The 26,895-nt window shown below is 36.9% G+C and overlaps 2 protein-coding genes across 2 annotated transcripts in view; one reads left to right on the top strand and one right to left on the bottom strand.

Annotated features, from left to right (window-relative positions):
• Positions 1 to 26,895, bottom strand: part of LOC135085194 (glutamyl aminopeptidase-like) — an 84,039-nt gene that overhangs the window by 46,564 nt on the left and 10,580 nt on the right. The gene's annotated exons all lie outside the window — the stretch shown is intronic.
• Positions 1,101 to 26,895, top strand: LOC135085347 (protein artemis-like). Its single transcript, XM_063980133.1, has 4 exons — positions 1,101 to 1,212; positions 24,145 to 24,430; positions 24,792 to 25,224; positions 26,315 to 26,895. The coding sequence occupies exons 2-4, from the start codon at positions 24,166 to 24,168 to the stop codon at positions 26,736 to 26,738; spliced, it is 1,122 nt and encodes a 373-aa protein (XP_063836203.1). The 5' UTR covers positions 1,101 to 1,212; positions 24,145 to 24,165; the 3' UTR covers positions 26,739 to 26,895.

Raw genomic sequence — 26,895 nt, 5'->3', positions numbered from 1 at the left:
CCTTGTTAGTACAGCGCACAGTGTCTAATACACAGTGTTATCACAGCGCGCTAGCACACAGCAAATAGGTACAGAAAGCAATCTACATGCAATGTGCGCACGACTAAAGCGCACACATAGACACCGCTCACGTGCGCGTTATTTCGGACCAGCTCGGACCAGTGCGTTCCCGTGGGAATTTTGCAATATCCTGTTATAACTAAGCTTTAAGTTTACTAAGGTACCTGCATGCCAAATTTCAAGCGTCGTAACTTAAGCGGTTTAGATTTTTCATACAAAAGGATTTTCCCGCTAATTCCTGTTCCAGTGGGAATTCCTAAGTATACTATAACCTGCCCAGGAGTGTGAAGAATAATTGTACCAAGTTTCGTTAAAATCCGTCGAGTAGTTTTTGTTTCTATAAGGAACATACAAACGGACAGACAGACAGACAAAAATTTTACTGATTGCATTTTTGGCATCAGTATCGATCACTAATCACCCCTGATAGTTATTTTGAAAATATATTTCATGTACAGAATTGATCTCTCTACAGATTTATTATAAGTATAGATTTTTTGTAGCGCCTATGATGTACTGTGGTGCAAGCCTTGTGTTCAATATCCATAACAATGGGGAATATAAATAAAAATAGTAGGTAATTAGGTATGTAACTTCATCATCATCTCAGCCATAGGACGTCCACTGCTGAACATAGGCCTCCCCCAAAGCTTTCCATGTTGCCCGGTTGGTAGCGGCCTGCGTCCAGCGCCTTCCTGCCATCTTTATGATATCGTCGGTCCACCTTGTGGGTGGACGTCCCACGCTGTATTAAAGTATGTAACTTAACTGCGAAAAAATATGTCGCTTGGGGGCAAGTTATATCTAGGGGGAGCAAGTCAGATTTTTTAGGTTAGAAAGTTTGACCTAGTTCCTTAAAATCAAAGTGACATGCCACAAAATGGAACCGCTCGGTCAACCTTAGCGCGACCGCCGAGTGTAGGTACAAAAAAAGAAGTTACATACATGAGTTCTTCTGTATCTATTTGTTCTATGGCGCAATATAAATATCTATAGCTCTATAGATATATTGCGGTTTGCTATTTAATTTTGCCGATGCGCGCGCTCACTCTACTATTATCGTGTGGCGCAATCACACGTACTTAGTGTTAATACCTAGCTAGTTGATAAAATAAGGATAACAACTGCGCTTCAAGCGTCCGCTTAAAAACGGTGAGTGTCAATTTAGAATGACTAACGCCCGTATTCACAAACATTACTATTATGAGGTCTCAGTGTGCGTGGACGCACAGGTTGACGAACCAATCACGCCGTGCTGAGCTCTATTCAACGCTGTGCGTTCGATTTTCGCAAGCATCGTTTGTGAATACGGGCGTACCTAACTATTAAAAATAAGTAGAGTATGATCTTGCACCATTAGGTTTTGTAGGCCTGTATTGTCGAAGTGAAGCGATGGCTGGTTCACTCGTCATGTCTGTGAACTGCTTTCGGGGACTGGTCAATCCAAGTTATTCAAATTTATGTATGCGAGTCATTTCTACTAGTATCTAATATGTAAGTCTAGATATTAGCACGTCACTACCCTGTTTAATATACCACGCAATTTTGTATACCCATTCTTATAAGATACACCATACAAGAATGCATGGTAAATTCAGTGAACTGCTCCTGAATCGAATGTACCTACTACTACTATTTTTAAATTCTATTCTATTTATTAAATTAACCGGCAGACAGTGGTGACTGAGTTTGTTGCGGCGCTTCTTCTTAGCACTTGCCAAATGTTGGTCTCGAAGCGCTGGTAGGGTAAAAAGATTTTGAGACATGTAGAGGCTCCTTAAGAGCAAAATGACGATTTGTAAGAACTATTTATTAGTCTAAACAAATAAAGAAATTTTGACTTTGACTTTGTGACAAATCTGCAACATTTTAGAGAATATAATTTTGATGATTCATATGTGAAGCAAAACCTTTTCTAGTTTACCTACCCATTGAGTCCATCTGTGTTATTGTTACGAGTTTATTTTCGTATGCAAAACCACGCCCGGACCACAACCCGGACTAAGTATGAGTCATGAATACAAACTGATTTAGTGATACAACGAATAGGTACCTACTATTTTAACGAATACGAATAGGTACGAATATTATATCTTCTATTATACGAATAACCATATAATCATGAAACACTCATTGATTTAACTCTCTTTATTATGATTAATGTTTTTGTATTTTTTACAAATGGCATTTTTTTGTTATTGTATCTTTTGTAACGTTATACGTCACATAATTACATTTATGGATTTTTGTACGAATAAAATATAATTGAATTAACATAATAATGAATAAAAATAACTAAAACTATCAAATACATAAAACAACAAAAAACTGTAAACAAGATTTTATTCTTATCACTAAATAAATAACATTTACAAAACAAATAATTACATAAATCACTTAAAACTAGCTTAAAATAAAATAGATCAATTTACAGTGACCTTGCTAATGGTTCGTTTATCGGTCGCGAGTCGCGCGGGACCCTAAGCAGCTTTCTCTTCAATCCTTTATGCGTTTGGGCATTGGTGAAAAACATCGTATGATTTTAATGGGCGGCGCCTAAAGCCGTTTGACCTTTAAAAATCGTCGGCCAGGGCACATCTCCCCGGCCCCGGCTTCATTTCGAGTTCGACAAACCAACTTGAAAAGTACGGCCGCGTACCTGCCTATCGCCGCCGCGCCGATTCCATTTCAAATAATTTATAGTATGTAGTGCAAATGCAATAAATACAGACTGCAAAGTACAAATTTCTGCAAGTACACGTTATTACGCCATATTTCATAAATAAGTACGATAAAACTGTGTAGTGAATACATCCCCGATAGGGTAAGTGATGAACAAGTATTTCTTCTTTCGCTTTAGTTTTAAGCAGATAATGTAACTACAAGTTGCGATTAGTTAGTGCACAGTATATATATGAGCTAAAGCAGTACGGAAACTTAGCCCTTTCGGCGAGTTAAATACCTACACTTCAACTGAGTGTTAGGGTTGGCACTCTTAATCTTTATAAAATTAATAAGGTTCTTACTTACTTATTTATTAAAACGTTTATTTAGGTTTTTTAATTATCAAATACCTAATGGAATAAATTAATTGACTAAGTAGTTAACAAAAAAATAAAACGTTAATTAGGTTCTATAATGATCCAATACATAATCGAATAAATTGATTAAGTACTTTATTAGAGGCCGGTAGAAGATCTATTCTCATAAAATTAAATACCGGATACTTACTTTCACATACCTATTGCCTCATTTTAAATATAGTTCATCACTTAGTACAAAAGCGCGCGGAGCAAATTACTTTATCAAATAGAACACATCAATTTTTAAAAAGCGTAATTACGTAATTTAAAAAGAACTATTACAAAATCAGATGTAAGCACTTTATTTATTTAAAAGGTAATATTTAATCATTTTTACAATTCAGAATTATTACGAAGTTTAAAAAATGAAAGTTCTGGTTTTGTAGATGCTGAGTTCAAGCAGCCGTATACTACGCAATACACTCGTGGCATGTTTTTAAAAATACAGCGGACAGCGCATGCAATAAAATTATTATTAAAAACACAACGCGCGCGACACTCGCGACGGATGGACTGCGAGGTTCGCTTAGAGCTCGTGTAAAGCGTGCGTCTGTGTGCGTGAGTCTGATTTCGAGCGTTTGTATGAAGCTTCCGTACTGTTAATTTATCTACTGTGGTTAGTGCCTATCTATCCAGCTTTGTTGAAAACCTAATTATGTCGCAAATTCCTTTAGCAGAGATCAGTTAGTAATTATTCGCTATTGGCGTAATTATTCATACAAATTGTTAATTTAAAGCATTTGGCGTACCCGCGTACCTACCTAATAATAAATCATAATATTGTTTACTTCATTTTGATTATGCTGTGTTTGTAAACTCCGATCTGATTGCATTCATCGCCACTTCGCCTGCTATCCTACTTACTTAGGCTCGACTTTCTTGGCTTGGTTTGACGATGATTGCAGTCTCCGGATGTTGAGACCGGAAGTGGTTTAAGCTGGAATGTTCATTCCCAGGGATCGAATTCGGGACTAACGCGGAGGCAAACGCGTACCATCTGCGGCTCGAGATCCAAGGCGCCTCCAGCTGACAGCGACTACGTCCAGCACCTACGGCCACCATCTACCTTCGGCCGCCCTCGCCAGGGAAGTCACGGACCGCGAAAGCATACCCACAGTCGGGCATCCGAACCCCGCCCTCATTATTGTGAAGTTAATAAAGTAGGTGCATAATTATATTTTATTATTCCATAAAGTATACTTTAGTTATCTTCAATATAAACATCGGAAGTCATCCAAATATTTAAGCTTCTTAGCAGGGCAAATGAAAATGCGTTTTTCTCCTGTAAAAATTACTCCGTTGCACATAGGGTTTCTGATTTCTCGACCTATTTTTTTTCTCGAGTTTCGGGAATTCTCGAGGCCAAAGTCTCCAGTTTTCTCGGGTCTCGAGTCTTTTAATTAAAATTGTTGAAATCGGTTGAAATTTGCTAAAAACACAGGTTTTTTAAAATCTAATATAAGTACAAAAAAACATAAACCCAACTACGTAAAAATGAACTGAAAAGATAGGAACAAGACAAAGTGTTCACAAATGAAGTCCGAGGCAGGCCTCCGTCACTCGCCTATGCCGGCCGAGATAATTACCTACAGCGCGCGACAACTTCAAGTTGCAAATCAGTCCGGGCCGCCACGCGCCTTTTTGCACACGCGTATCTATACACGCTCGGTCGATCATAGTCGCAATCAAGGTTTATTGTTCCAACAGCACTGTTATTCTTCTTTAATGAAAAATTGTAATATTTAGGAATCATAATTAACTGTAGTGATTTAAATAATAAAAAAAACTACACTTTTTAAATAATAAATTATTTTGAAATACTTATGAAAAAAAAAAATATAGCAAAAAAATTATTATAGCTAATAAAAACATTAACTTTACTTCACCGTGTCTATTTTCCGACACTACACCTTTTAAAACTGTTTGTTTAATTTCGAATTATCGCAACACTAAAGTTTATTAATAGGTACTTTAGAGATTAAAAATTAAAGTTTTCTAATCGTAAATACAATAAATGCTTCTTAAAATTAAGTTTTTATTTATTTTACTTTGCTCATACAACCCTGACGCTTGAGCGGTGACGTAGATCAATTCTAAACACACAAAAAATGCGCTCTTGTGAGCGTAGTAGTAAGGTGCGATTTCGAATGCACCATGTGCGTTGGATATTTTGCATTATTATTATTACCGTTAAAATGTCGGCATCTGATCCTACACAAAGGAGTGCAATTTCTGTTGCTACTATTATGTATTCTGTGTCCGAGGCATCAATGACTATTTTTTTTTGTTGGTGATAAATAAATCTTTAAATAAATAAATCTTTAGACAATTTCACACATCGCCAGCTAGCCCCAAAGTAAGCAACTTAATGCTTGTGTTATGGGTGCTAGCTTAACGGATATACTACTTATATACTTTTTTTTTTAAATACATACATATTATACATAGTAACACCCAGACCCGTCACAGAAATTAAAATTCATCTTTTCAATTTCTGCCCGGCCGGGAATCGAACCCGGGACCTCTTGGCATAGTAGCACGTTCTGAACCACTACACCAAACGGCCGACATAAGTAGTTGGTGATAAGCCGTGTGGCGAGGGCAGAATAGAATACATTTGTCACCAACCCCTACTCTTCCCGCGGAGGAGGCTCATAGTCTAGCAGTGGACTGTATGGACTGATGATGATAAGTGTTTGATGCTTCCGACTGTATTTGTGAACACTTATGTCTTGTTTCTATCTTCTCAGTTCATTTTTACCCAGTTGGGTTTTTTGTTTTTATTTTTTTTTCAATAATATTTTTATTTTAATCTTTTAGTTAAAGAACATAAATTTTGAAAGCTATTTAAAAACCCTTTATTTTGATACCCCACTCGATAGGTTTTGAGATATTTTTTAATAAATAATATAGCGCCAAAAATCGGCCATGTTAATATATTTACAGTTAAAACAAATCTAACGATAGTCTTTAGTGACACTCGCCGGACTAAGAGGAATCGATTGACGTGCGAATCATAAAAATCGACCCAGGAGTTTGGTCTCTATAGTGCTTCAAAAAACATACATTAGGCTATATTTTGTTCGCGATCGCGAGTGATATAAAACCTATTTGGATATTGTGACAGTGAAAAATCATTCGGCATTCTTTTGTTTTACTCTCTGTCTGTTGGATTCGATCAGTACACACGTCTGTTGAAATTATTTCGCATTTTTACTTTAAAATATACCTGATTCCCTCCACTATTAAACACATTATCACTCCTTTGCGTCACGCAGTTGGGTAAAAAAGGAAAGACTGTCTGAGTGAGTGAGTCTAAAAGCAACGTTAACCTATTAAATAATTAAAAACTTAGTTTTGTCTAAGAAAATAGGCTTTCAAGAATATTAAAGCTTCAAATTCGAGACTCGGGAATGAGGATCAGTACTGTTGTAGAAAATTCAATAAAACTAGTATCTACGTTAATCTTTAAGACATAAGAAAGATATATCTTTTTGAATTATCCAAATCGGACCATTACTTACGAAGATATTAAGTAATAAACATAGGCCGTTTTTGCCGCTAAAAGTCAACGTACGCAGGGCCGCGTGACGTCACTATATCCGAATCGAGCGCAGCCGGCGTACTATTGCACAGTATGTTATGGGACTGTATAATCGGACATTCTCATTTATTTGATGAACCGTATAGAGCTCAGTTATACAAACATGATAGTAAAACTCCCGTTTGAAAATTCCAAGTAGTTTTCGCGGTATACAAATTCAAAGTTACCTATTTTTTTACTTCAAAATTATGCAAAAATATTCTCACTCGTTAACTAATAACATTTAATTCAGAATTGTTATAATACTTCATAGAGCTCTTAAAACTACACGTAATAAGCGTATTAAGTGCTTCGTAAGTAAACGCATTCAGTTAATTAGGAAAAATGATTTTAGTGATTTTTGTTTTTATTTGTTTTCTCAATTATACCTTAATATATGCAAACATTTTTAATTGCAAGATATAGTCTGATATTTAATCTAATTGTATAAAAAAAATGAGCTTTAAATTCCGTGATATATTTGAGGAAAATCAAATTGAAAATATGCGCCATATAGAATTGTAAATTTCCCATCACTTTTTAATAGCAATATTTCTTTTGGATGTTTAAATATCATCAGCTCGATTGTACCAAATTATTGTATTGACATTCGATTTACATAGGTTTCAAATCGATGAGAAAATTATTAAAGGTAGGATAAATTCGACTTCCTAGATTTGTTTACATACTTTTTTAGTTAGTTACTTACATACAACTTAAGTTAATATAAGAGTGTTAAAAAAGAAAAAAGTCTCGACTTGAGAACCTCCTCCTTTTTTTGAAGTCGGTTAAAAACAATGTGAATGTGACTTTTTAGAATCTTCAACACTATGCACATAACAGGCGGGATTTGAAACTTTTTAGACATGAATTATTCCTTCCAAAATTGTCGACCCTAGACTCGTAAAAATTTTATTAAGACGTTTTATGTTTTTTCTCAAATATATCACGGAGTTTAAAGCTGATTTTATTAATACAATTAGATTAAATATCAGACTATATCTTGCAATTAAAAATGTTTGCATATATTAAGGTATAATTGAGAAAACAAATAAAAACAAAAATCACTAAAATCATTTTTCCTAATTAACTAAATGCGTTTACGAAGCACTTAATACGCTTATTACGTGTAGTTTTAAGAGCTCTATGAAGTATTATAACAATTCTGAATTAAATGTTATTAGTTAACGAGTGAGAATATTTTTGCATAATTTTGAAGTAAAAAAATAGGTAACTTTGAATTTGTATACCGCGAAAACTACTTGGAATTTTCAAACGGGAGTTTTACTATCATGTTTGTATAACTGAGCTCTATATCTACGTTTCATCAAATCAATGAGAATGTCCGTTTATACAGTCCCATAACACACTGTGTATTGGGATGGAAAATATTTTTTTCCAGCTAAACTATCAGTTTTAGAAAAAAACTTTTAATAACATTTATTCATCAAAATAAAGTAACCTATCGACCAGTAATTTTTAAAAATAAAAATTGTGAAAAATAAGTATCGCTATATCCAAAAACCACATTTTCATAGGATTCGATGCAATGCGGAGACGCGGTTGGGGTGAGTGTAACTTAATGATTGTTTGTATTTAACATAATAATATGATGCTAATACCCAGTTTCTGGCCTAGGGGGGGGGGGGGGGATAAGTCATACCCAGCTTATAGCCTGGGGGGAGGGGCAAGCCTTACCCAGCTTCTGGCCTTGGTGGGAGGGGGGGGGAGAGGCAAATCATACCCAGTTTCTGGCCTGGGGGGGGGGGGGGGTAAGTCATACCCAGCTTCTGGCCGAGGGGGAGTCATATCTAGCTTATGCTTATGGACTGGGGGAAGGGGCTAGCCTTACCAAGCTTCTGGCCTGGGGGAGGGGGGGGGGGGGGGTCAAGTTATAACCAGTTTCTATGGGCTGGGGGGAGGGGCTAGCCTTACCCAGCTTCTGGCCTGGGGGGAGGGGGGGGGGGTCAAGCCATACCCATTTTCTGGTCTAGGGGGGGGGGGATATGTAATACCCAGCTTCTGGCTGAGGGGGAGTCATACCCAGCTTATGCTTATGGGCTGGGGGGAGGGGCTAGCCTTACCCAGCTCCTGGCCTGGGGGGAGGGGGGGGGGGGTGTCATACCCAGCTTCTGGCCGAAGGGGAGTCATATCTAGCTTATGCTTATGGCCTGGGGGGAGGGGCAAGCCTTACCCAGCTTCTGGCCTGGGAGGAGGGGGAGGGGTCAAGTCATACCCAGTTTCGGGCCTGGGGGGGGTAAATCATACCCAACTTCTGGCCGAGGGGGAAGTCATGCCCAGCTTATGACCTGGGGAGAGGAGGGGGGCGGGGGAGTCATACCCAGCTTCTAGGCTAAGATTAAATAGATTTCCAGGAGGGAGCAGCTGTCCTTTCCTGCAGCAGCTGGCCCGCCCATGGGAACGGCGAATAGATAGGTAGGTACGTAGGTTTAACTCAGAAAAACTAAATAACAGGTAGGTATTGCGTGCACCTACATCGAAATGATCTTCATAGCAATGTCTTGTAGCCTTGGCAGAGTGTATCTGTTAGAAGTAAATAAATTAATACTTACCTATACATTTTTATACCTTTACTTTAAGTATTGCTGGATATCTCGTGGTAACGTTTTGGTTCGTAAGGATGAAGGTCTAACCAGCCGTGTTAGTCAAATCACTTAATCAAGTGGATGAACTACGCTCCACATGACTACTAAATGTATTACTACTAAGTCTTGTTCATACTCTTAAGTTAGTTGGACATTTTTTTGTCTATTTTTTGTTTACATATTATATACAATCAATTTATTTAACTGATATCATGCCACACATAAATATACATAAATGTAACACTCTTATAGTACTATATATCGCAACTGTTTTATTTTTATACAATAATATTATCTTTACTCATAATTTTTATGTTAACACAAATTATCTATTGTATTATATTCACTCAGTGCATCACATTTCCACAACTGCCCTTGCATCTGTCATTTCTGTGCTTGCAGCATCATGCATCAACCGAAGAACCATCACCTTTTTTTTATATTGAATCTAAACTCCGAAAATGGTTAATGATCTAATCTTAGTTTCCACCGACGTTGATCACGAGGTCAACGCTGGGGAATCACTTCTGGTTGATGATGCTTGTAATATCTGCAAGTTGGATTCTGAACCTGGAAGTTCTGTCAAGGTTATTGCCCAAAACATTAGAAGTATCAACAAAAACTTTGATAACTTTAATGTATTCTTGCAAATGTGTAATATTGATTTTGATCTCATCGTGTTGTCAGAATGTTGGTTGCAACATTGCGATAATATACCGACTATGGATCATTATACCAGCTACCATACCTCGAAACTTATAAATCAAAACAGTGGCGTGGTTGCCTTCGTACGTGATAATATATCTGATGTAAATGTATATCAGCCTGCCTTAATAAAGGACGCTGATTGCCTTGTCGTTAAGTTTGGAAGCCATCATGCCTTTGTCTGTGTCTATAGATCTCCATCATTTGCATCATGTTCTAATTTTTTCCAATCTTTAGATGATCTACTGACAAAACTTAAACACATACCTAACATTTATATCATCGGTGACTTGAACATTGATATCAGTATTGATAACTATGATCCACGATCGGATGAATACCTAAACTTACTTGCATCTCATGGACTTATACCTAGCCATACAATATATACTAGAGATGCAAAATGTCTAGATCACTGCATAGCAAAATCTAAAACTAAAATACGTACTGTTATCTGTAACTCCTCTGTGACTGACCATAGCTGTGTTTGTGTTGCTATACCACTTTCTGATAACTATCAATATAAAAAAGTGGAAAAGATAAATAGTAAAATAAATTATCATAAGGTCTGTAGTATGCTTCAAGATACAAACTGGGACGAATTCTTTGCGACAGAGAACCCCAACAATGCTACTGAACTGTTCACTAAAATACTATCTAACATTATAGAAAAATCAACGGTAACGTATAAGATCTCTAATAGAAAACTAACACGTCAGCCCTGGGTCACACCTGGCATTTTAAGATGTATGCGTTTTCGAGATACACTGCACAGGCGACACAAAAGGTCGCCTGATAACCTAGATCTAGCACTCACTTATAAGCGTTATCGTAACCACTGCAACAGCATCCTTCACAATCTTAAAAATGACTATAATAGAAAGGAACTACAAAAAAATAAAAAAGACATTAAAAAAACCTGGGATACCATTAAACGTGTGTGTAATTTAACTAAACCTAATAAATCACACACACCAACTGAGCTACTAACACTTAAGTCAACCCCACGGGAATCTATTGACTCAATAAATGACTTTTTTGTAAACGTAGCTTAGGCAGCAATCTCGCTGCAGATATTTTGCAGAATATTAATTCATCGGAGAACAATTAGCCTTACAGTATAAGCCCGATTACACACATCCTCAATCATTCATGCTCTTGGAAACTGACCTACTGGAAATAACTAAGATAATTAGCTCTCTAAAAAACACATCTTCCTGTGGTTGGGACGGTATTTCCTCGGTATTCATAAAAAAGTACATTGACTACTTAGGCTACCCCATCGTCCATTTATGCAACCTTTGTCTATCTGAAGGTGTCTTCCCGAAATTACTAAAGAAATCTATAGTGATTCCTGTTTTCAAGTCAGGGGACAGAAACAGCGTATCGAACTATCGGCCTATATCTCTTCTACCTACGCTGGCGAAGATCCTGGAGAAACTGATAAATCGACGTCTTGTAAATTATCTGGAGACTCACAACTTTTTGTCCAATAATCAATTTGGCTTTCGAGAAAAAATATCTACTGTTGATGCCATCGAAAACCTTGTTAATCATGTAGCTATTAATTTGGACAATAATCAGAAATGTATCGGAGTCTTTTTGGACTTGGCCAAAGCGTTCGACACTGTTTCTGTTCCTCTGTTATTACGTAAGTTGGAGGCTTTGGGAGTTCGAGGTGTGCCGCTGGAACTTTTTACAGACTATCTGCGTGACAGATCTAAGGTTGTAAAATTGGGTGAGGAATTTAGTGAAGAGCGCTCTGTTAGTTTTGGAGTTCCCCAGGGCTCCGTCCTTGGCCCTACATTATTTTTAACATACAGGGTGGAAACGATAAGTGATCTCACTAGATTATTTCTAAACTATACAAGATATCCAAAAACTGGTTACTGATCCTGAAAGTGCTTTATGAGCTCTATCCAACGGTACCAATAATAGGTTACCAAATAAACTGGATCTATCCGAAAATTCAATGTTTCCGGCTTCCATACATTTAGTAAAACCACATAATATTAAAAACTATACAAGATATCCAAAAACTGGTTACTGATCCTGAAAGTGCTTCACGAGCTTTATCCAACGGTACCAATAATAGGTTACAAAATAAACTGGATCTATCCGAAAATGCAATGTTTCCAGCTTCCATACATTTAGTACTGCCACAGTCATGGCACTCATGTCTTGATAATATTATAGCAAGTAAAGCCTAAAACCAATGTTTTTCATGAATAATTTTAAATAAGAATGCAATTTGGAGTTCAATGTAAGTGTTTATTATTGAATAAAAAAAATTAACACTTCTAACATTGTGTGGCTGGCATACATTTAGTATGGAGCCTGAAAACATTGAATTTTCGCCCTCCATAGCAAGTGGACAGATTCGCAACTGGACAGATTCTCAACTGGACAGATTCTCAGGTGGACGGATTAGCAACTGGACAGAGTACAGTCATGAGCAATGAGTTATAGTTAATACATTGAAAGACTTTATTTAAAGAAAATAAAACTAAACAAAAAGTAAAAAAAGAAACTTGAATACCGGGACAAAGGATGATGGGCACAAATGTATGGAAAGTGGTACCCGCTCCAATAGCCATAACCAATATACAATTTTAAAGGGCGTAGGATTATACCTACGATGAACTACCCAAGCTATTTAGCCCTTCATTCGCTTTCATCATCATCATCATTATCATTTTAGGGGCATTTCTACTGTACGGTGTATTTTTTCTCAATTCGGTGCTAAAATTTATATTTAGTTTTTTAAGTAGTTTCAATACAAAAAAATAAATTTTACTCCATTCTGAATGTAAAAATAGCATTGTCACTAAATATTGTGAAGTGGTTTATGAGAAATGTTAAGCATCGAATTGAGAGAGCACCGAATTGAGAAAATGAATCACGGAATTGAGAAATGAATCTCCAAATATAAAAATCGCTCCGCAAACTTAGAATTGATGACATTATGAAGAAATACCTAATGTATTTCAAAAATTAATATAATAAATACTTAAAACGTTTTGATATCTGATTGCTGGTCTATTAGTTAGATGGTTCATTTTAGGTTTATGTGTCTGAAATACCAATGGAATAAAACAAAAATCCTAATCAATATGTTTAGTTTTTAATAAGGAACTATAATAAATTCTTAATTTTTATATAATATTTTAATTTTATTTAAATAAAACAAATAAATACATAACACAGGGTCTCTTTGTTTATTTATTCTTAACCTTAAACATAAAACAAATATTGCAAAACCCAAGAGCTAGATTGACCTGACACTATACCGAGATATTATATAGGACGTCAGTTTGTACACGATTAAAATGGCACTCAAATAGCTGAAATACAACAAGGCACCAGGTGTTACGGCATTATAGCTGAGCTTCGCCGGTAGTAAAGGCTCTACAGAAGCAGTTCAATTCCGTCATTCTCGAAGAAAAAACGCCTCCGGCATGGCACAGAAGTGTGGTGATAGCATTATAGACTCATCTCACTTATGAGGCGTGTTTACAAGCTGTTTTCGAGAGTCCTTACGAATCATCTCGCTCGCAGACTCGACGACTTCCAGTCTTCCGAACAAGCTTGTTTCCGAAAGGGCTTTAGTATTATGGTACACACACAGGTACGCTACGGCAGATTATACAGAATACCAAGGAGTCGCGATATCGGGGATGATAATATATCGGAGTCATGGCCTCCGTAGAGCCTTTCAACAAGTGGGTCTCAAAATGAACATGGACAAGACAAAAATCATGTCAAATGTCCGTGTTGCACCCACTCCTCTGAAGGTTGGAGACTACACTCGAAGTTGTTGACAATTGTGTATACCTGGGACAAGAGTCCAGATAGTTAGGTCCAACTTTGAGAAAGAGGTCTATCGCTGAATTCAACTCAGCTAAGCATCGATCGGGAAGCTTCTCTATTACGTCTGAAATACCGCAGCGTCTTAAGACAAAAGTCTTCTACCAGTGTGTGTTGCCAGTGATGGTGTATGGATGTGAAACTTGGTCGCTTACTATGAGCCTAATAAGAATCAGAAATGTGAATATCGGCAAGAGAACCAAAGTGATCGGCATAGCCCGTAAAATTGCATAAATCAAGTAGCAGTGGGCGGAAAAGTTGTCGAGTGGAAACCACGGACCAGTGAGCAGGCCCCCACTAGGTAGACCGACGATCTGGTGAAGGTCGAGCGAAGAACCTGGAAGAACTATTTTAATAAGATAGCAATAGCAGTGTATTTTTTTAATGAAACCTCAAAAAATTAGTTTTATTGTCTTCTGTCCAATGACTGGTACGGTCCAATGATTGGTAGTTCACCCTATTATTATGCTCTATTGATTTCATTAATTATTTTAAGTTACACAAACAATTTATAGCACAATAAAAGTATCTATTTTCTTTTAATATCAATTCGGTGTACGTGTTTTCTCAATTCGATGCCCTATATTCCGCGGAATTGAGATCCACGGAATTGAGGAAAAATCACATTTCATCAAATTACTCGAAAATATTATAAATTACAACGATTTCTACCAAACGTAATGGCAGATATCAGTTAAATACTTAATTAATTCAGCAGTAATCTCATTAAATACTTCATGAACATTATTAATGTCGCACACCGGTTTGAGAAATGACCAGTGACCAAAAATTCTCAGTGATTTCAAACCTCTGAAAAATGCTCCTCAAAGCGACTGATCCCTCTTTTATACTGCTCGACCACTCGAGTGCAACTGCTAGTTTATGGGAATCAGGCGTGGGTGTTCGTATTGTGCGTTGTTAGTGATATAGGAGCACAAAAGTAAAAATCACGGAATTGAGGCACACACGTCGGACAAAATTTAAATGTGTTACTGTATTAAAACCCAAGGACTTGCAATAGAGAAACTCATTTATATAGCTTTATTAACTATCCCTTGTTCTGTGAATGTGGGTTTCATAATGGGGAAGTTATTATTTCAAAAGTTATGAAGCAAAAACGAGTAAATTCTGGAAACCGGACACTCCATTTTAGGCCAAATTTCGCCCGTTTTTGAACTTTCGGATTTTTTCAAGGCAAGATGTAAAACCTGGCGGTCTTCTAAATATGCTCTCCATCAAGTCAAGAGTCCTATAAATACGTGTGATTTTTTTCAAGTCCGTACTTCAATTTTAAAGGTACTTTTTTCGCCCCAGTAGGTCGATCGCTCGTCCCCGTAGAAATGCCCTTAGCCATAAGACGTCAGTTGAACATAGTCCTCCCCCAATGATTTCCACAATGGCCGGTTGGTGGCGGCCTGCATCCAGCGCCTTTCCGCTACCTTTATGAGGTCGTCGGTCCATCTTGTGGGTGGACTTATTGGGTCTTGTGGGTTTATTCGCTTAAGCAACCCATAATAAAACCCTTAAGAAGTAATAAAACTCCAACCCCTTTATTAATAAAAGCTACACCCTAGTTGAACTCTGGCTTAAATTGTCATTTGGTATGGAAATGTCATTTTAATCCAAGGTTCATCCTTGGTTCTTCAAATTAAAATATTTATTTCACAACTAGCTGACCCGGCGAACTTCGTACCGCCTTAGCGTAGAGATTTTTTTTTCCGTAAGAACCATCCTTGGACTTCCACAAACATTTAAAAAAAAGAATTATCGAAATCGGTTCAGCCGTTCACACGTGATGCCGTGACAACGCGAAACGGGTTTCATTTTTATATATATAGATTATACCTTTCAATAATTATAGAGTTAAGGAAGGATGCTGGAGCAGTAAACTCTTCATGCCTCGCATAACCTAAGTACCATACGATGGACACGTACGTAATGATACTTAGGTTAGCTACACAAAAAGTATGTTTATCTTCGAACGCAATCAGATCTGAGGCTGGTGGCCATAGTAAATAACAGTGATAAGAACTTCTACTTATTTTAGTATCAACGATTTTCGATTCTTTTTTAAATAACTGTATAAACAAAAAAACCGACCAAGTGCGTGTCGGACTCACGCACAAAGGGTTCCGTACCATTGATTTGTGATTTTTTTTTAAATTTAAGTTATTTGTATGAAAGATTACGCGGTAATAAGCGGTTTACGATTTACGAGGTATTAAAAAAAAACTACTTACTAGATCTCGTTCAAAAAAATTTTCGTTGGTAGTTTTTACAGTAATGTACATCATGTTTTTTTAGATTTTTCATTTTCTTATTTTAGAAGTTAGAGGGGGGGGGGGGGGGCACCTTTTTTACACTTTGGAAGCGTCTGTCACGCAAACTATATTCGGTTTAGAAAAAAAATATTTTAAAAACCTCGATATCATTTTTGAAGACCTATCCATAGATACCCCACACGTATGCGTTTGATGAAAAAAAATTTTTTGAGAGTCAGTTCTAAGTAGGTATGGGGAGCCCCCAATATTTATTATTATTTTTTATATTTGCATCAAAATCTTAATGCGGTTCACAGAATACATCTACCTACCAAGTTTCAACAGTATAGCTCTTATAGTTTCGGAAAAAAATGGCTGTGACATACGGACAGACAGACATGACGAATTTATAAGGGTTCCGTTTTTTGCCATTGGCTACGGAACCCTAAAAAAGGTATGTCACACTCATACAAGCCGCGTGCGCGCAAGCGTGCAGTGCGTTTGAATGAAGATAACTTACTTCCCTTCTTTATACTATGTCACTAGCTTATTCAAATAATGCATTACATGATATAGGTTCAAATTAATATTACACAAACTACTGTACAGGAGGTTGTTTTTATGTTATGGACTGTACATGTCCTGTCCAGTTGCTAATCCGTCCACCTGAGAATCTGTCGAGTTGAGAATCTGTCCAGTTGCGAATCTGTCCACTTGCTATGGAGGGAATTTTCGGATAGATCCAGTTAATTCTGTAACATATTACTGATACCGTTTGAAAGAGCTCGTAAAGCACTTTTATTATCAAAAACCAGTTTTTCGATATCTTGTATAGTTTAGAAATAATCGAGTGAGATCACTTATCGTTTCCACCCTGTATATCAACAGCCTCTGTAACACTGATATACCCAATGCCAAAATTTTAACTTTTGCCGATGATACTGTTATCGTATTCACTGGTTCATCTTGGGAGGATGCACGCCTCTCAGCTGAGAATGGTATGCGCGTGGTCATGGATTGGCTTAGAAACAACCTGCTCACGCTCAATTTGAATAAAACAAAGTATGTAACATTTTCCATATATAAAAATAGACAACCAGGTCCAGATTTCACACTAAAAGCTCACACATGTTCAAGCCATGACGTTATACTCTATCAGCCACGGATAGTATCAAGTATCTTGGCATAATCATCGACAAAAACCTCAATTGGAAGCATCACATTGATACTCTTAAGACCCGTATACGCAGACTCATGCCAATTTTCAAGAGGATACGATATCTCAATGATGATAAAACAAATAAACTTGTTTATACTACTTTATGTCAGTCTATAATTTCATATGGTATTTCTGCTTGGGGAGGAGCCAAAAAAACAATTTTAATAAATTTGGAGCGTGCCCAGCGCTCTATTTTGAAAGTGACTAATTTCAAACCATTTAGATACCCCACAAAAGATCTAGGTATATCGGGAGTTGCTGGTTCTAACTGTCAGGCAAATTTTTATAAAATATATTGTCACAAGACAGCACTCTACTCCAACCACGACTGACATATCTCGACGAAGACCGCACAAAATTTACAATGTTCCCATTTGTAATACAAATTTTACCCGATGTTTTTCACACTATCTTGGGCCATTTCTATACAATCGTCTAGGCAAAGAAGTTACACTGAATGACAAAACGAAATACCTGTGTGGAAAGGCAGTAGAAGAGTTCCTTCTTAAAATGGACTACGATGACACTGAAAATATATTATCTATTGTTGTTTAAACATTACCGAATTTATAAGTATATTATATACAAAGCATGTTATAATATTATCTTTCCTATTAATACAATATACGTACACACAATTCGAACTTTATCATATATTTATATTTATTAATCTATTAAATTTATTTATCTTTATTTTTAATGTTTTAAATAAATAATTATACACTGGTTGAATTTATTGAATTAATGTTTCTCTTTTTAAAAGGCATGATCTCAGTATTTTAGATTTACAATTGTTATATGTTTACTTATAAAAAAAAAAATGTTTCTACATCTACATACTAATTCATATCTCTAAATAAAAGTCTGATGTCAAGTAACAGAACTATTTACATTCTAGCCATACAGATTATGATCTAAAAAGCGAAATAAAATTTATCTGTATTCCGCGCGTATACTGTATTTCGCTAGTTCACGTCATCATGCTCAACGCAGCGACCGGTTTCTCGGCCGAGTCAACACGCACGCTCGCTAATATGGTTCTTATCTGTATGGGTAGAGGTGGGCGCCACGCCGGCGCGCCGCCGCCGCCGCGAATTTTTTCACGCCGCCGCCGCCGACGCACGGTGGATCGAGCCCATACAAGGTGTTGGACATGGTGCTTTAAATGCAACTACTTAAAACAAGATTGATTTGCATATAAATTGAAAGATGAGACTTCATTCTATCAAATATCACTAATATCAAGTCATGATCTACTATCATAGTTATGTGGTGCGACCGTAAAGTGAACAAAGTCAAAATCATGGATTTTCTGACTTCTGTTTGTATTGTCAATTTATCCAATTTCGTTCACTGGTTTTATGTTATTACTTATTAATGTATTAGCTTATACCTTTATCTTAATCTGTGTGTTAAAATGAGTGCCTAAAAAACTTCTAGCTTGGCTATTTTGACGTATTTTTAAAAGGTATTTTTTTAAATGAAAACTGCGTGTTTTAGTTGACATCTTGGGCGATCTTTAACAAACCATGAATGAGAGATGATAGATGACAACGTGGGCGATATTATTACTCAGTTTTTAGACCCTTATTCATCCCTATTTTCGAGAAAATCACAAAAAACTAAATAAAAGCGCCTCATTTTTCCGCATAGCAAAATTAACTTAGGTAAAATTCGTTACACTAAAATAATGTCAGGTAAACCAAAGATGTTTATTTTGGTTTATGAGTTGTTTATCATGTGCAATTCAGTAAAAATACTCATTAAAATGAAAAACCTCAAGTCAAATAGAGATTTGTATGCATTATTAAAAACCACGATGAAAGATCGCGCTAGTTCTTTAGCTAGGATACTAGAGCTGTTTTCGCATACACTCTCTTCAGATAAACACAGGTAAGTACTAACGTAGTTAATAGGTACTTTATGAACATAAAGAAATACTATAAAACAGATATAGTAAAAAAATCATATTGTCATCATCTCAAAAGATTGTCGTTGAATTTAGTACATACCATACATACATTTTGTATGTATTTTTTTCTTAATTTATGATTGTGTTAGGTAGGTATTGAGTTACACATTTTATTTATCAGATAACTATATAAAAAAAACAATAATTTCATTGACACTGTTTGTCGCAAGAAGAAGTAGTGTCATTATAATGAGAACCAGTTTTTAGCTACAAACGTAGATTGGCTTAGGCAATCTGTTGATTGGAGTCAGTTTTGTAGTCCGCTAAGTCCCTATAAAATTGCATTAGTATGTATCTAACAGCTAACAGAATATAAAATCAAGCTCGACAAAATCGAACAAAGTGATTGTGTGCAATGAAAAATCAGGCGTTTGCAAAAACATTTCTTTCATAATTTTAACACTTAATGAGAATAAATTTAGAGTATTGTTAGATTATGTATCTAACAGTTAACAGAATATGAAAACAAGCTCGACAAAATCGAACAAAGTGATTGTGTGCAATGAAAAATCAGGCGTTTACAAAAATATTTCTTTAATAATTTTAACACTTAATGAGAATAAATTTAGAGTATTGTTAGACTATGTTACTCTTTAAATATGGAAACAGACCAAAATGAGTGAGTATTTGCTTTTAATTGAACAATAAATACAAGATTTTCATCACTATATTTTAAGAATTTTTTTCACTTATATTAATTGCCATCTAATAAGTAAAATCTATCACATTAGAAAGATAAACTTGTCAACCTTACACTGTAAAAATTTGAAGTTACTACGTTGACGCAATCTCATTTTATTTTAAAAACACTGAGTAAGGAAGCGATGTCCAACGCTTTGTATGGGCTCGATCCAGTGTGCGACGACCAGCTGTCGGCGCGCCGATACTGATACTGTACAAACTATTTGCAATTTATTCCTCTCCTATACTGTACTAATTTGTGTTTCAAACGCAGAAGAACTATTTTTTTATTGAGTTGAGCGGCTATTCTAGTTCAATAAAGTCCTAGTATAACTGCGACCGGTACCGATCTATTGTGATCGCCGCTATTTTCCTTACAGTTCGCCTCCGAGTCCTGCATCCATTAGGAATTGCAGTATCTTTTGGGGGGCGATATGTTTTACATCTTGTTGGCTTAGGATGTATTTGCCCATGTGTAAGCTCCGCAGTCCGTGAGAATGTGTAGTGGCGTTTCATCTGCCTCTTGGCACATCCTGCACGTTCTTGATTAGGACAGTCCCATAGTGGACAAGTGCTTGTTTAAGCTGCAGTGTCCAGTGAAGGCTCGAACTAAGATGCGCATTTTGATCCTACTCAGTCCTATGATCTACTTAGAGCATTTTCGGTCATAGGCTTTTATAAGAGCTTTGGAATGAGTTAATCCTGGCGTGTCTGACCATGCCTTAAAGGATTTGTTTAAATAGATGTTCTCCAGGGTCATTCGAGCGAGACTTTTGGAAATGCCACAAAAGGGTTCTGGACCATATTGTGTTCCCTCCGCTCCCGCTCTGGCCAGTTTCACGATTCCCGCGTGACCTGGAACCCATCTCAGCGTTACTCTGTTACGTTTTCCTAGGGTATTCAGTCGACTCATGCAGTTTTCTACCAACTTTGAGGTGATGAAGATGGAATTTAAGGTCATCAGCGCGGCCTGACTGTCTGAGTTAATGTAAATTATGTGGCTGGCATAATTTTTTCGCAGGTTAGCTTCCGCACATTCAATAATGGCGTAGACTTCTGCCTGAAAGATAGAGGCAAATTTACCCAGGCTTTGAGATAACCTAAGCTTCGGCTGCTCTCCATACACGCCAAAGCCTACGTTAGGGCCCATTTTTGACCCATCAGTAAACCATAATATTATAACAGAAGAACTAACTATAATATTTATTCTTTAATGCCATATAAATTGGTACACAAGGCGAACTTAATGCCGTTGATATACTAATAAATTGATTGAATAACTTAATACTAACTATATTAACAGTTAATCAAGTACATTATTCAAGTTACTGCTTGGTCTAGTAAATAATTGATCGCGAGAGGTGCCGGTCCCTCTTGCTGTCAAGAAAAAAATCCCCGCCTTCGTCTGGCAGATAACCCACACTATTGGACTATAATTTAAGCGAATCACTCACACAGAGATTGGCAAATATGTCTCGGAATGCAAATGGGAACCACAACCTCTGGAAGGCAACAAAGTACCTCCCTCAAAGTGTTCTCCGCTTATTAGGTCCGGTAATACATGAGTGGCGAGTGCGAACTGACAAGAAAAATCTCAGACTTTTGCTACATGACAAGCCGGTTTATTTAAACCCACTGACACGGATAATCCCTTACTACCCTATACCTTAATAACCTTCCCATTGTGATTTGAGAGGGCTCATTTTGCATCTTTTCGTATGCTACTTCTGGACATTTTTATACTTGACTATCTGAGGAGTTGACCGCCATGTTTCCGCTTACCTTCAAGTTCAAAGTAGAAGATTGATTCCTACTACGCTAATTGAGGACGAAAGACGCAGGAGGACAAAGTGACTGACATAGCCCACAGAATCGCTAAAATCAAGTGGCAGTGGGCGGGGCACATATCTCGTAGTGCTGATGGCCGCTGGGGCAGTAAAGTTTTTGAGTGGCGACCACGAGCCGGAAGACGTAGCGTGGGCAGGCCTCCCACTAGGTGGACCGACGATTTGGGGAAGGTCGCAAGAAGTGCATGGATGCGAGCGGCGTTTCGGCTGAAACGAAAGAACTAACGCTAGATGGCTAAGCTAAAGAAATAGCCAAAATGGACCCTCGTAATGCACTTGCATTTGATCTGATCACCATGAAGTCCATGGTCTTGACAATGACTACACTGAGTGAGAAGAACCTCGCAAGTCTCTTAACTTTGGAAATGATCCATAAGGCTGGCAAGTCGCCTATCGAATTCTCTTATCGCTCAATTAATCTGACATTTGTATTGTTAAAATTATGGAAAAGGATCATTCTTGCACGTTTATTCCCTTGCCTAAGTATGACCCATGTAATATAGTATACCCGACCATAAATTTTGGCAAAAACCATACTAACCATAATCAGTACAATGTTTGGAAAAGAAAGAATCCTGTACGTCTGCTTTCGCTGCGGCTTCAGCTGGGTTTATCATAAAGGACTACTCTATGAAATTAAAAAGTACCTTCTAGCACACTTCTACTACCTCTGTACTTGGTCCGATACTCTATAACATCCACTAGTAAAGCTGCGGCATTCCTCAAATGTAATTGTGATCTTAAAGTGACTAGACTGTTGCAAAATCAGCTGCTTGGCTGACCAAGTGGCGCATGTAATTAAGCCCCGAAGTCTCACCATATTATCATTTAAAACGTGAAACTTATCCTCCGGCCAATCTAGACCTCGACACATTGCTGCAATCAACCTGCATTAAAATCCTGGACCGTAGGATGACACGGAAAGACCATAAACATAAATAAAACAGAACTGAATTTAATGTTCCACCGACAGTCAGCTAATCCAACATTAACTATGTGCCTCCAAAGAGCTCAAAAATACATGTTAAAGGTACTTTTATCGGCACATTGTTACGCTCGCCTTTCTGAAGTACACGAGAACCTGATCTCAGCCAAACCCGCTATCCAAATATCAAAGTACCTATCTATGATCAAGAGAGCTAATTTACTAGGGTAAACCATTGCTCTAGTGGCTCAAACCCCAACCAACTGCAAATCACCTGATTAGTCTTGACGACAGATACTAAAAAAACCGGATTTAAAAAAAAACCTAATGAACAAAGGTCAAACAAGGTCACGCCGCCGACGCCGCCGCCGCCGAGGTCAAAAAGTCGGCGCGCCGCCGCCGGCCAATTTTATATCGGCGCCCACCTCTAGTATGGAGCGAGAATCACTACCTTGCCGTAACACAGTTTTAACTAGTACGGGAGGTAAAGGATTTTAGCCGTATACCCACATATTATTAATGTATTCCATCATAGTTTTTAATCTTAAAAGACTGTATTTATTATTTTTAATTACTTAGATTACTTAAATTGCATTTTAGATTTATAGTTTCTTTTTTGTATAACTACCTACTTACTTTACAAGTATACGACTATTCTGTAAGTCACACTTTGTTGTTGAAATAAATTTATTATTTATTATTATTAAATTATATTTTACTTGGAAGAAGATATGACTCTAACAACACTTATGAACACTTTATTTGAATAAATCGCCAAATATACCACCGCGGAGACCCCAATCGCGTCTCTGCGTTCCATTGAATCGTATGAGCGTATGGATTTTTTGCGTTATTTTTCACAATTTCTATTTTTAAAAATTACCTATCGATAGCTTACTTTATTCTGATGAATAAATGTCATTACAAGTTTTTCTCTAAAACTGATAGTTTGGCTAGAAAAAAATATTTTCTATCCACGCAGTACGCCGGCAGCGTTCGGATCGGATATAGTGACGTCATCGTCCCCGCGCCGGGCGGTCAGTGAACTTTTTTAGTAATTTGGCCATAACTTCGTCATTTTTTGCCGTAGAACAAAAATTTTTGGACTGTGTATTAAGGATTTCTTAGCCCTATAAATCTGCATTCACAGCTAAAAATCGAAATGATCCTCATTCTCGAGCTCCTATAATTTTTTTCGAGAAAGCTCGAGCAGAAACCCTAGTTGCACAGTACTTATTATTATTCTGTGGTTGCACATACAAGGTTTTAAAATGGACCAGCCGAGTGATATTATTTTTTGTGCTCATTTCCTTAAAAAAAATTAATAATTTGCAGATAATTGAAGATTGAAAAACCATGAAAGCAAGCTTTGAAGGTCCTATCAATGAAATACCAAATATATGTGTTGACAACTTTGAAGAAAAGAACAAAATGGCTTATTTCTTGTCACATTGTCATTCAGATCATACTGTTGGAATGATGTACAAGGTTGAAAGTGAGGAATTAAGAAAAAAAGGTGGTAAAATATACATGAGTAAAGAAAGTGAAATCATTTTATTAAATAATCACTGGTCTTGCTATAACACTCGATTGAATGAAATCTTTGAACCGCTGAAAGTTGGTAAGTGCTTAAGTTAATGCCGATTTACATTATTATTTATTTATTTTATTTATTATTACATTATTTAGCCATTACATCTTTGATTTAAATAGTGTCTTAAATCCTCTTATTATAATTATAATATGTATTAAGTAGTGTTAAGTAGTCACCTAAATTTTAACTTAATTTTTCGGGTAAGTTGGTGGGCGGGGCTTGTCACTTGACACGTTTTGACAAGCAGTTTCATAGTAAACAAGAGCTTGACGTTTGGATATAGACTTAAAATTAAGTTAAAATTTTGTTACCTACTTTAAAACGTGTAAATTAGCCATGAGATATCTAGTTAATTACAATTTATAATAAACAGGGTACTTGTTTACAGGAATGACATATACTATAGACATCGCTGATGGGCAGTCTTTTGAAGTAACCTTAATACCTGTAACACACATGATCGGCGCTGTAATGTTTTTATTTAAAACTAAGAAACACAGGGTGCTGTTCACTGGTGATTTTATTATAGAGGAAAACGATGTGCCAAATTTGGAGAAATTACACGATAAACAAAGAAAATTAAATATTGATACCATGTACGTTGATGGTACTTTTGACCAAAGTGATTATGAACACTTTCCGAGGCGCAGTGACTGTCACGCTGAAGTGGTTAGCGAAATTGAAAGATGGCTCATCAATAATAATAGAGTCGTATTACACCAAACGTATGCTTTTGGTTACGATGAAATTTACAAAGCGATTAAAAAAAGGCTGAATTTGAACCTTTATTTGGATGACGAACAAAAGCTAAGAACATACAGGTAAGTAGGGGTCCCGTACGTAGTGGCGAAGGTCGATTTAGCGAAGTATGTTTTAGCGAAAAACACTCATGGTGGTACGCTGGAGCGAAAGGTTACTGAATCGAAACACTCGCGGCCGAAAAATTACTGACCTAGGAGAGCTTAATTTTTATTTATTTAAAAGTTTATTTGTTGATCAATGGCATTTAGTAACAATTTAATTTAATGAAAATATATGATATTTCTTACATAGTAACCGAGTCAAAATAATTGTTTTTGTTTTTTTTTATTATTAAAAATTAAATTTAATAAACATTTCATATAAATCAAAATGAAGCGCTTCTAGGTCATCAAAATTACTTTTTCGGTCGCGAGTGTTTCGCTTCAGTAACCTTTCGCTCTAGCGTACCACCATGAGTGTTTTTCGCTAAAACGTACTTCGCTAAATCGACCTTCGCCACTACGTACGGGACCCGGTAAGTAGGACTTACCGTAGTTCTTACATTAATATACTAAGATTGCACACATTCTTTATGAAGTGTCAGTGCCGGCACCATAAAGTTAATATAGCTAGCGGAATAGAGCAACAAAGATCTACTCCCCGATTGCGCTAATTTGTAATGTCTCCAAATCATTCGCATTTAAACTCTAGTCTACACTCCAATTACACTCAGTTTTCATTCCAGCTGATGTGCAATTCGATATCGCGGTAAAATTTCACGTGCAAACAAAGACAAAACAATGGATTTAAGCACTTTACATTAAAAGTCCGAACACCTTATTTTTTCACTAAAACACAGCAAATTATGTTCGTGATGCGTATGAATTGCGTTTGAAAAAAGTAGCTTTCTGTCAGCTTTTACACAAAGACGCAGTTGCTTTCCGTTACGGTCCACCTTCGTTTGAACTAGCTGTCAAAGCGACACCGCGATACGAATTTGTGCAAACAGCTGATTTTCGTACGTTGTCTAGTCGCGTTGCAGTTGAAATTTTTTAGCGCAATCAGGGCGCTGATTACTGAACTGAGTGAACACGTTGACGAACTGTGGCTTCACTGATAAGTGTGACAAGTAATTCTACAGTGGTCTAACAGTCTACTTATTTGTTACAGTGCTTTACTTGGAAATGAAAATTTTGTGAATGATGATTCGAGCAGTAAGATCCATATATGTATATGCGAGAGGAACAATGAAGGGGGTGGTTGGACAGGTGTCTCTAATTATACTTTAAACGAGAAGACCCTACACATTTACATTTCTGCTCAGCGTGGTTGCAATTATTCGCACGGCGACCCAGCGATTAGCCCAGAAACAGATTCAGGGGATCGCTTGTATTTATGCTACCCTACACATTGCAGTCGGAGCCAGCTGAAACATTTTATAAATTATTTTTCGCCCGCAAAAACTGTTAAATTCCCGAAAATACCGATGTCAACACCCGGCTCTTGGGCGAGTACGCCTTATAGAAGAAACCGCGACCGCGAACGCAGTAGCACGGATGCTAACGCAGACGGTGTTAAGAGGCGTCTCTTTTAATGAATAGGTACCTACTGTAAGTTTTCAAATCAGGGCCGATTCGACCAAAAATTTTATACGAGTATAACTCCTGGTATAACTGGCACATTGACAGTTTCAGTATGGGAAATATGTCAAAACTGACGATTTATTCTGAGATTAAAATTTACTCTTGTTT

Source organism: Ostrinia nubilalis, chromosome 28 (assembly GCF_963855985.1).
Source record: "Ostrinia nubilalis chromosome 28, ilOstNubi1.1, whole genome shotgun sequence".
NCBI classification, from domain to species: Eukaryota; Metazoa; Arthropoda; class Insecta; order Lepidoptera; family Crambidae; genus Ostrinia; species Ostrinia nubilalis.
The sequence above is the reverse complement of the archived record's forward strand: the minus strand, read 5'-3'. Positions and strand labels throughout refer to the sequence as shown.

Excerpts from the sequence above, each read along its gene's own strand:
- LOC135085347 (XM_063980133.1), top strand. The coding sequence starts at position 24,166 with ATGAAAGCAAGCTTTGAAGGTCCTATCAATGAAATACCAAATATATGT. Across the intron at positions 24,431-24,791 it reads CTTTGAACCGCTGAAAGTTG|GAATGACATATACTATAGAC; the intron begins GTAAGTGCTTAA and ends ACTTGTTTACAG. Across the intron at positions 25,225-26,314 it reads CAAAAGCTAAGAACATACAG|TGCTTTACTTGGAAATGAAA; the intron begins GTAAGTAGGGGT and ends TATTTGTTACAG.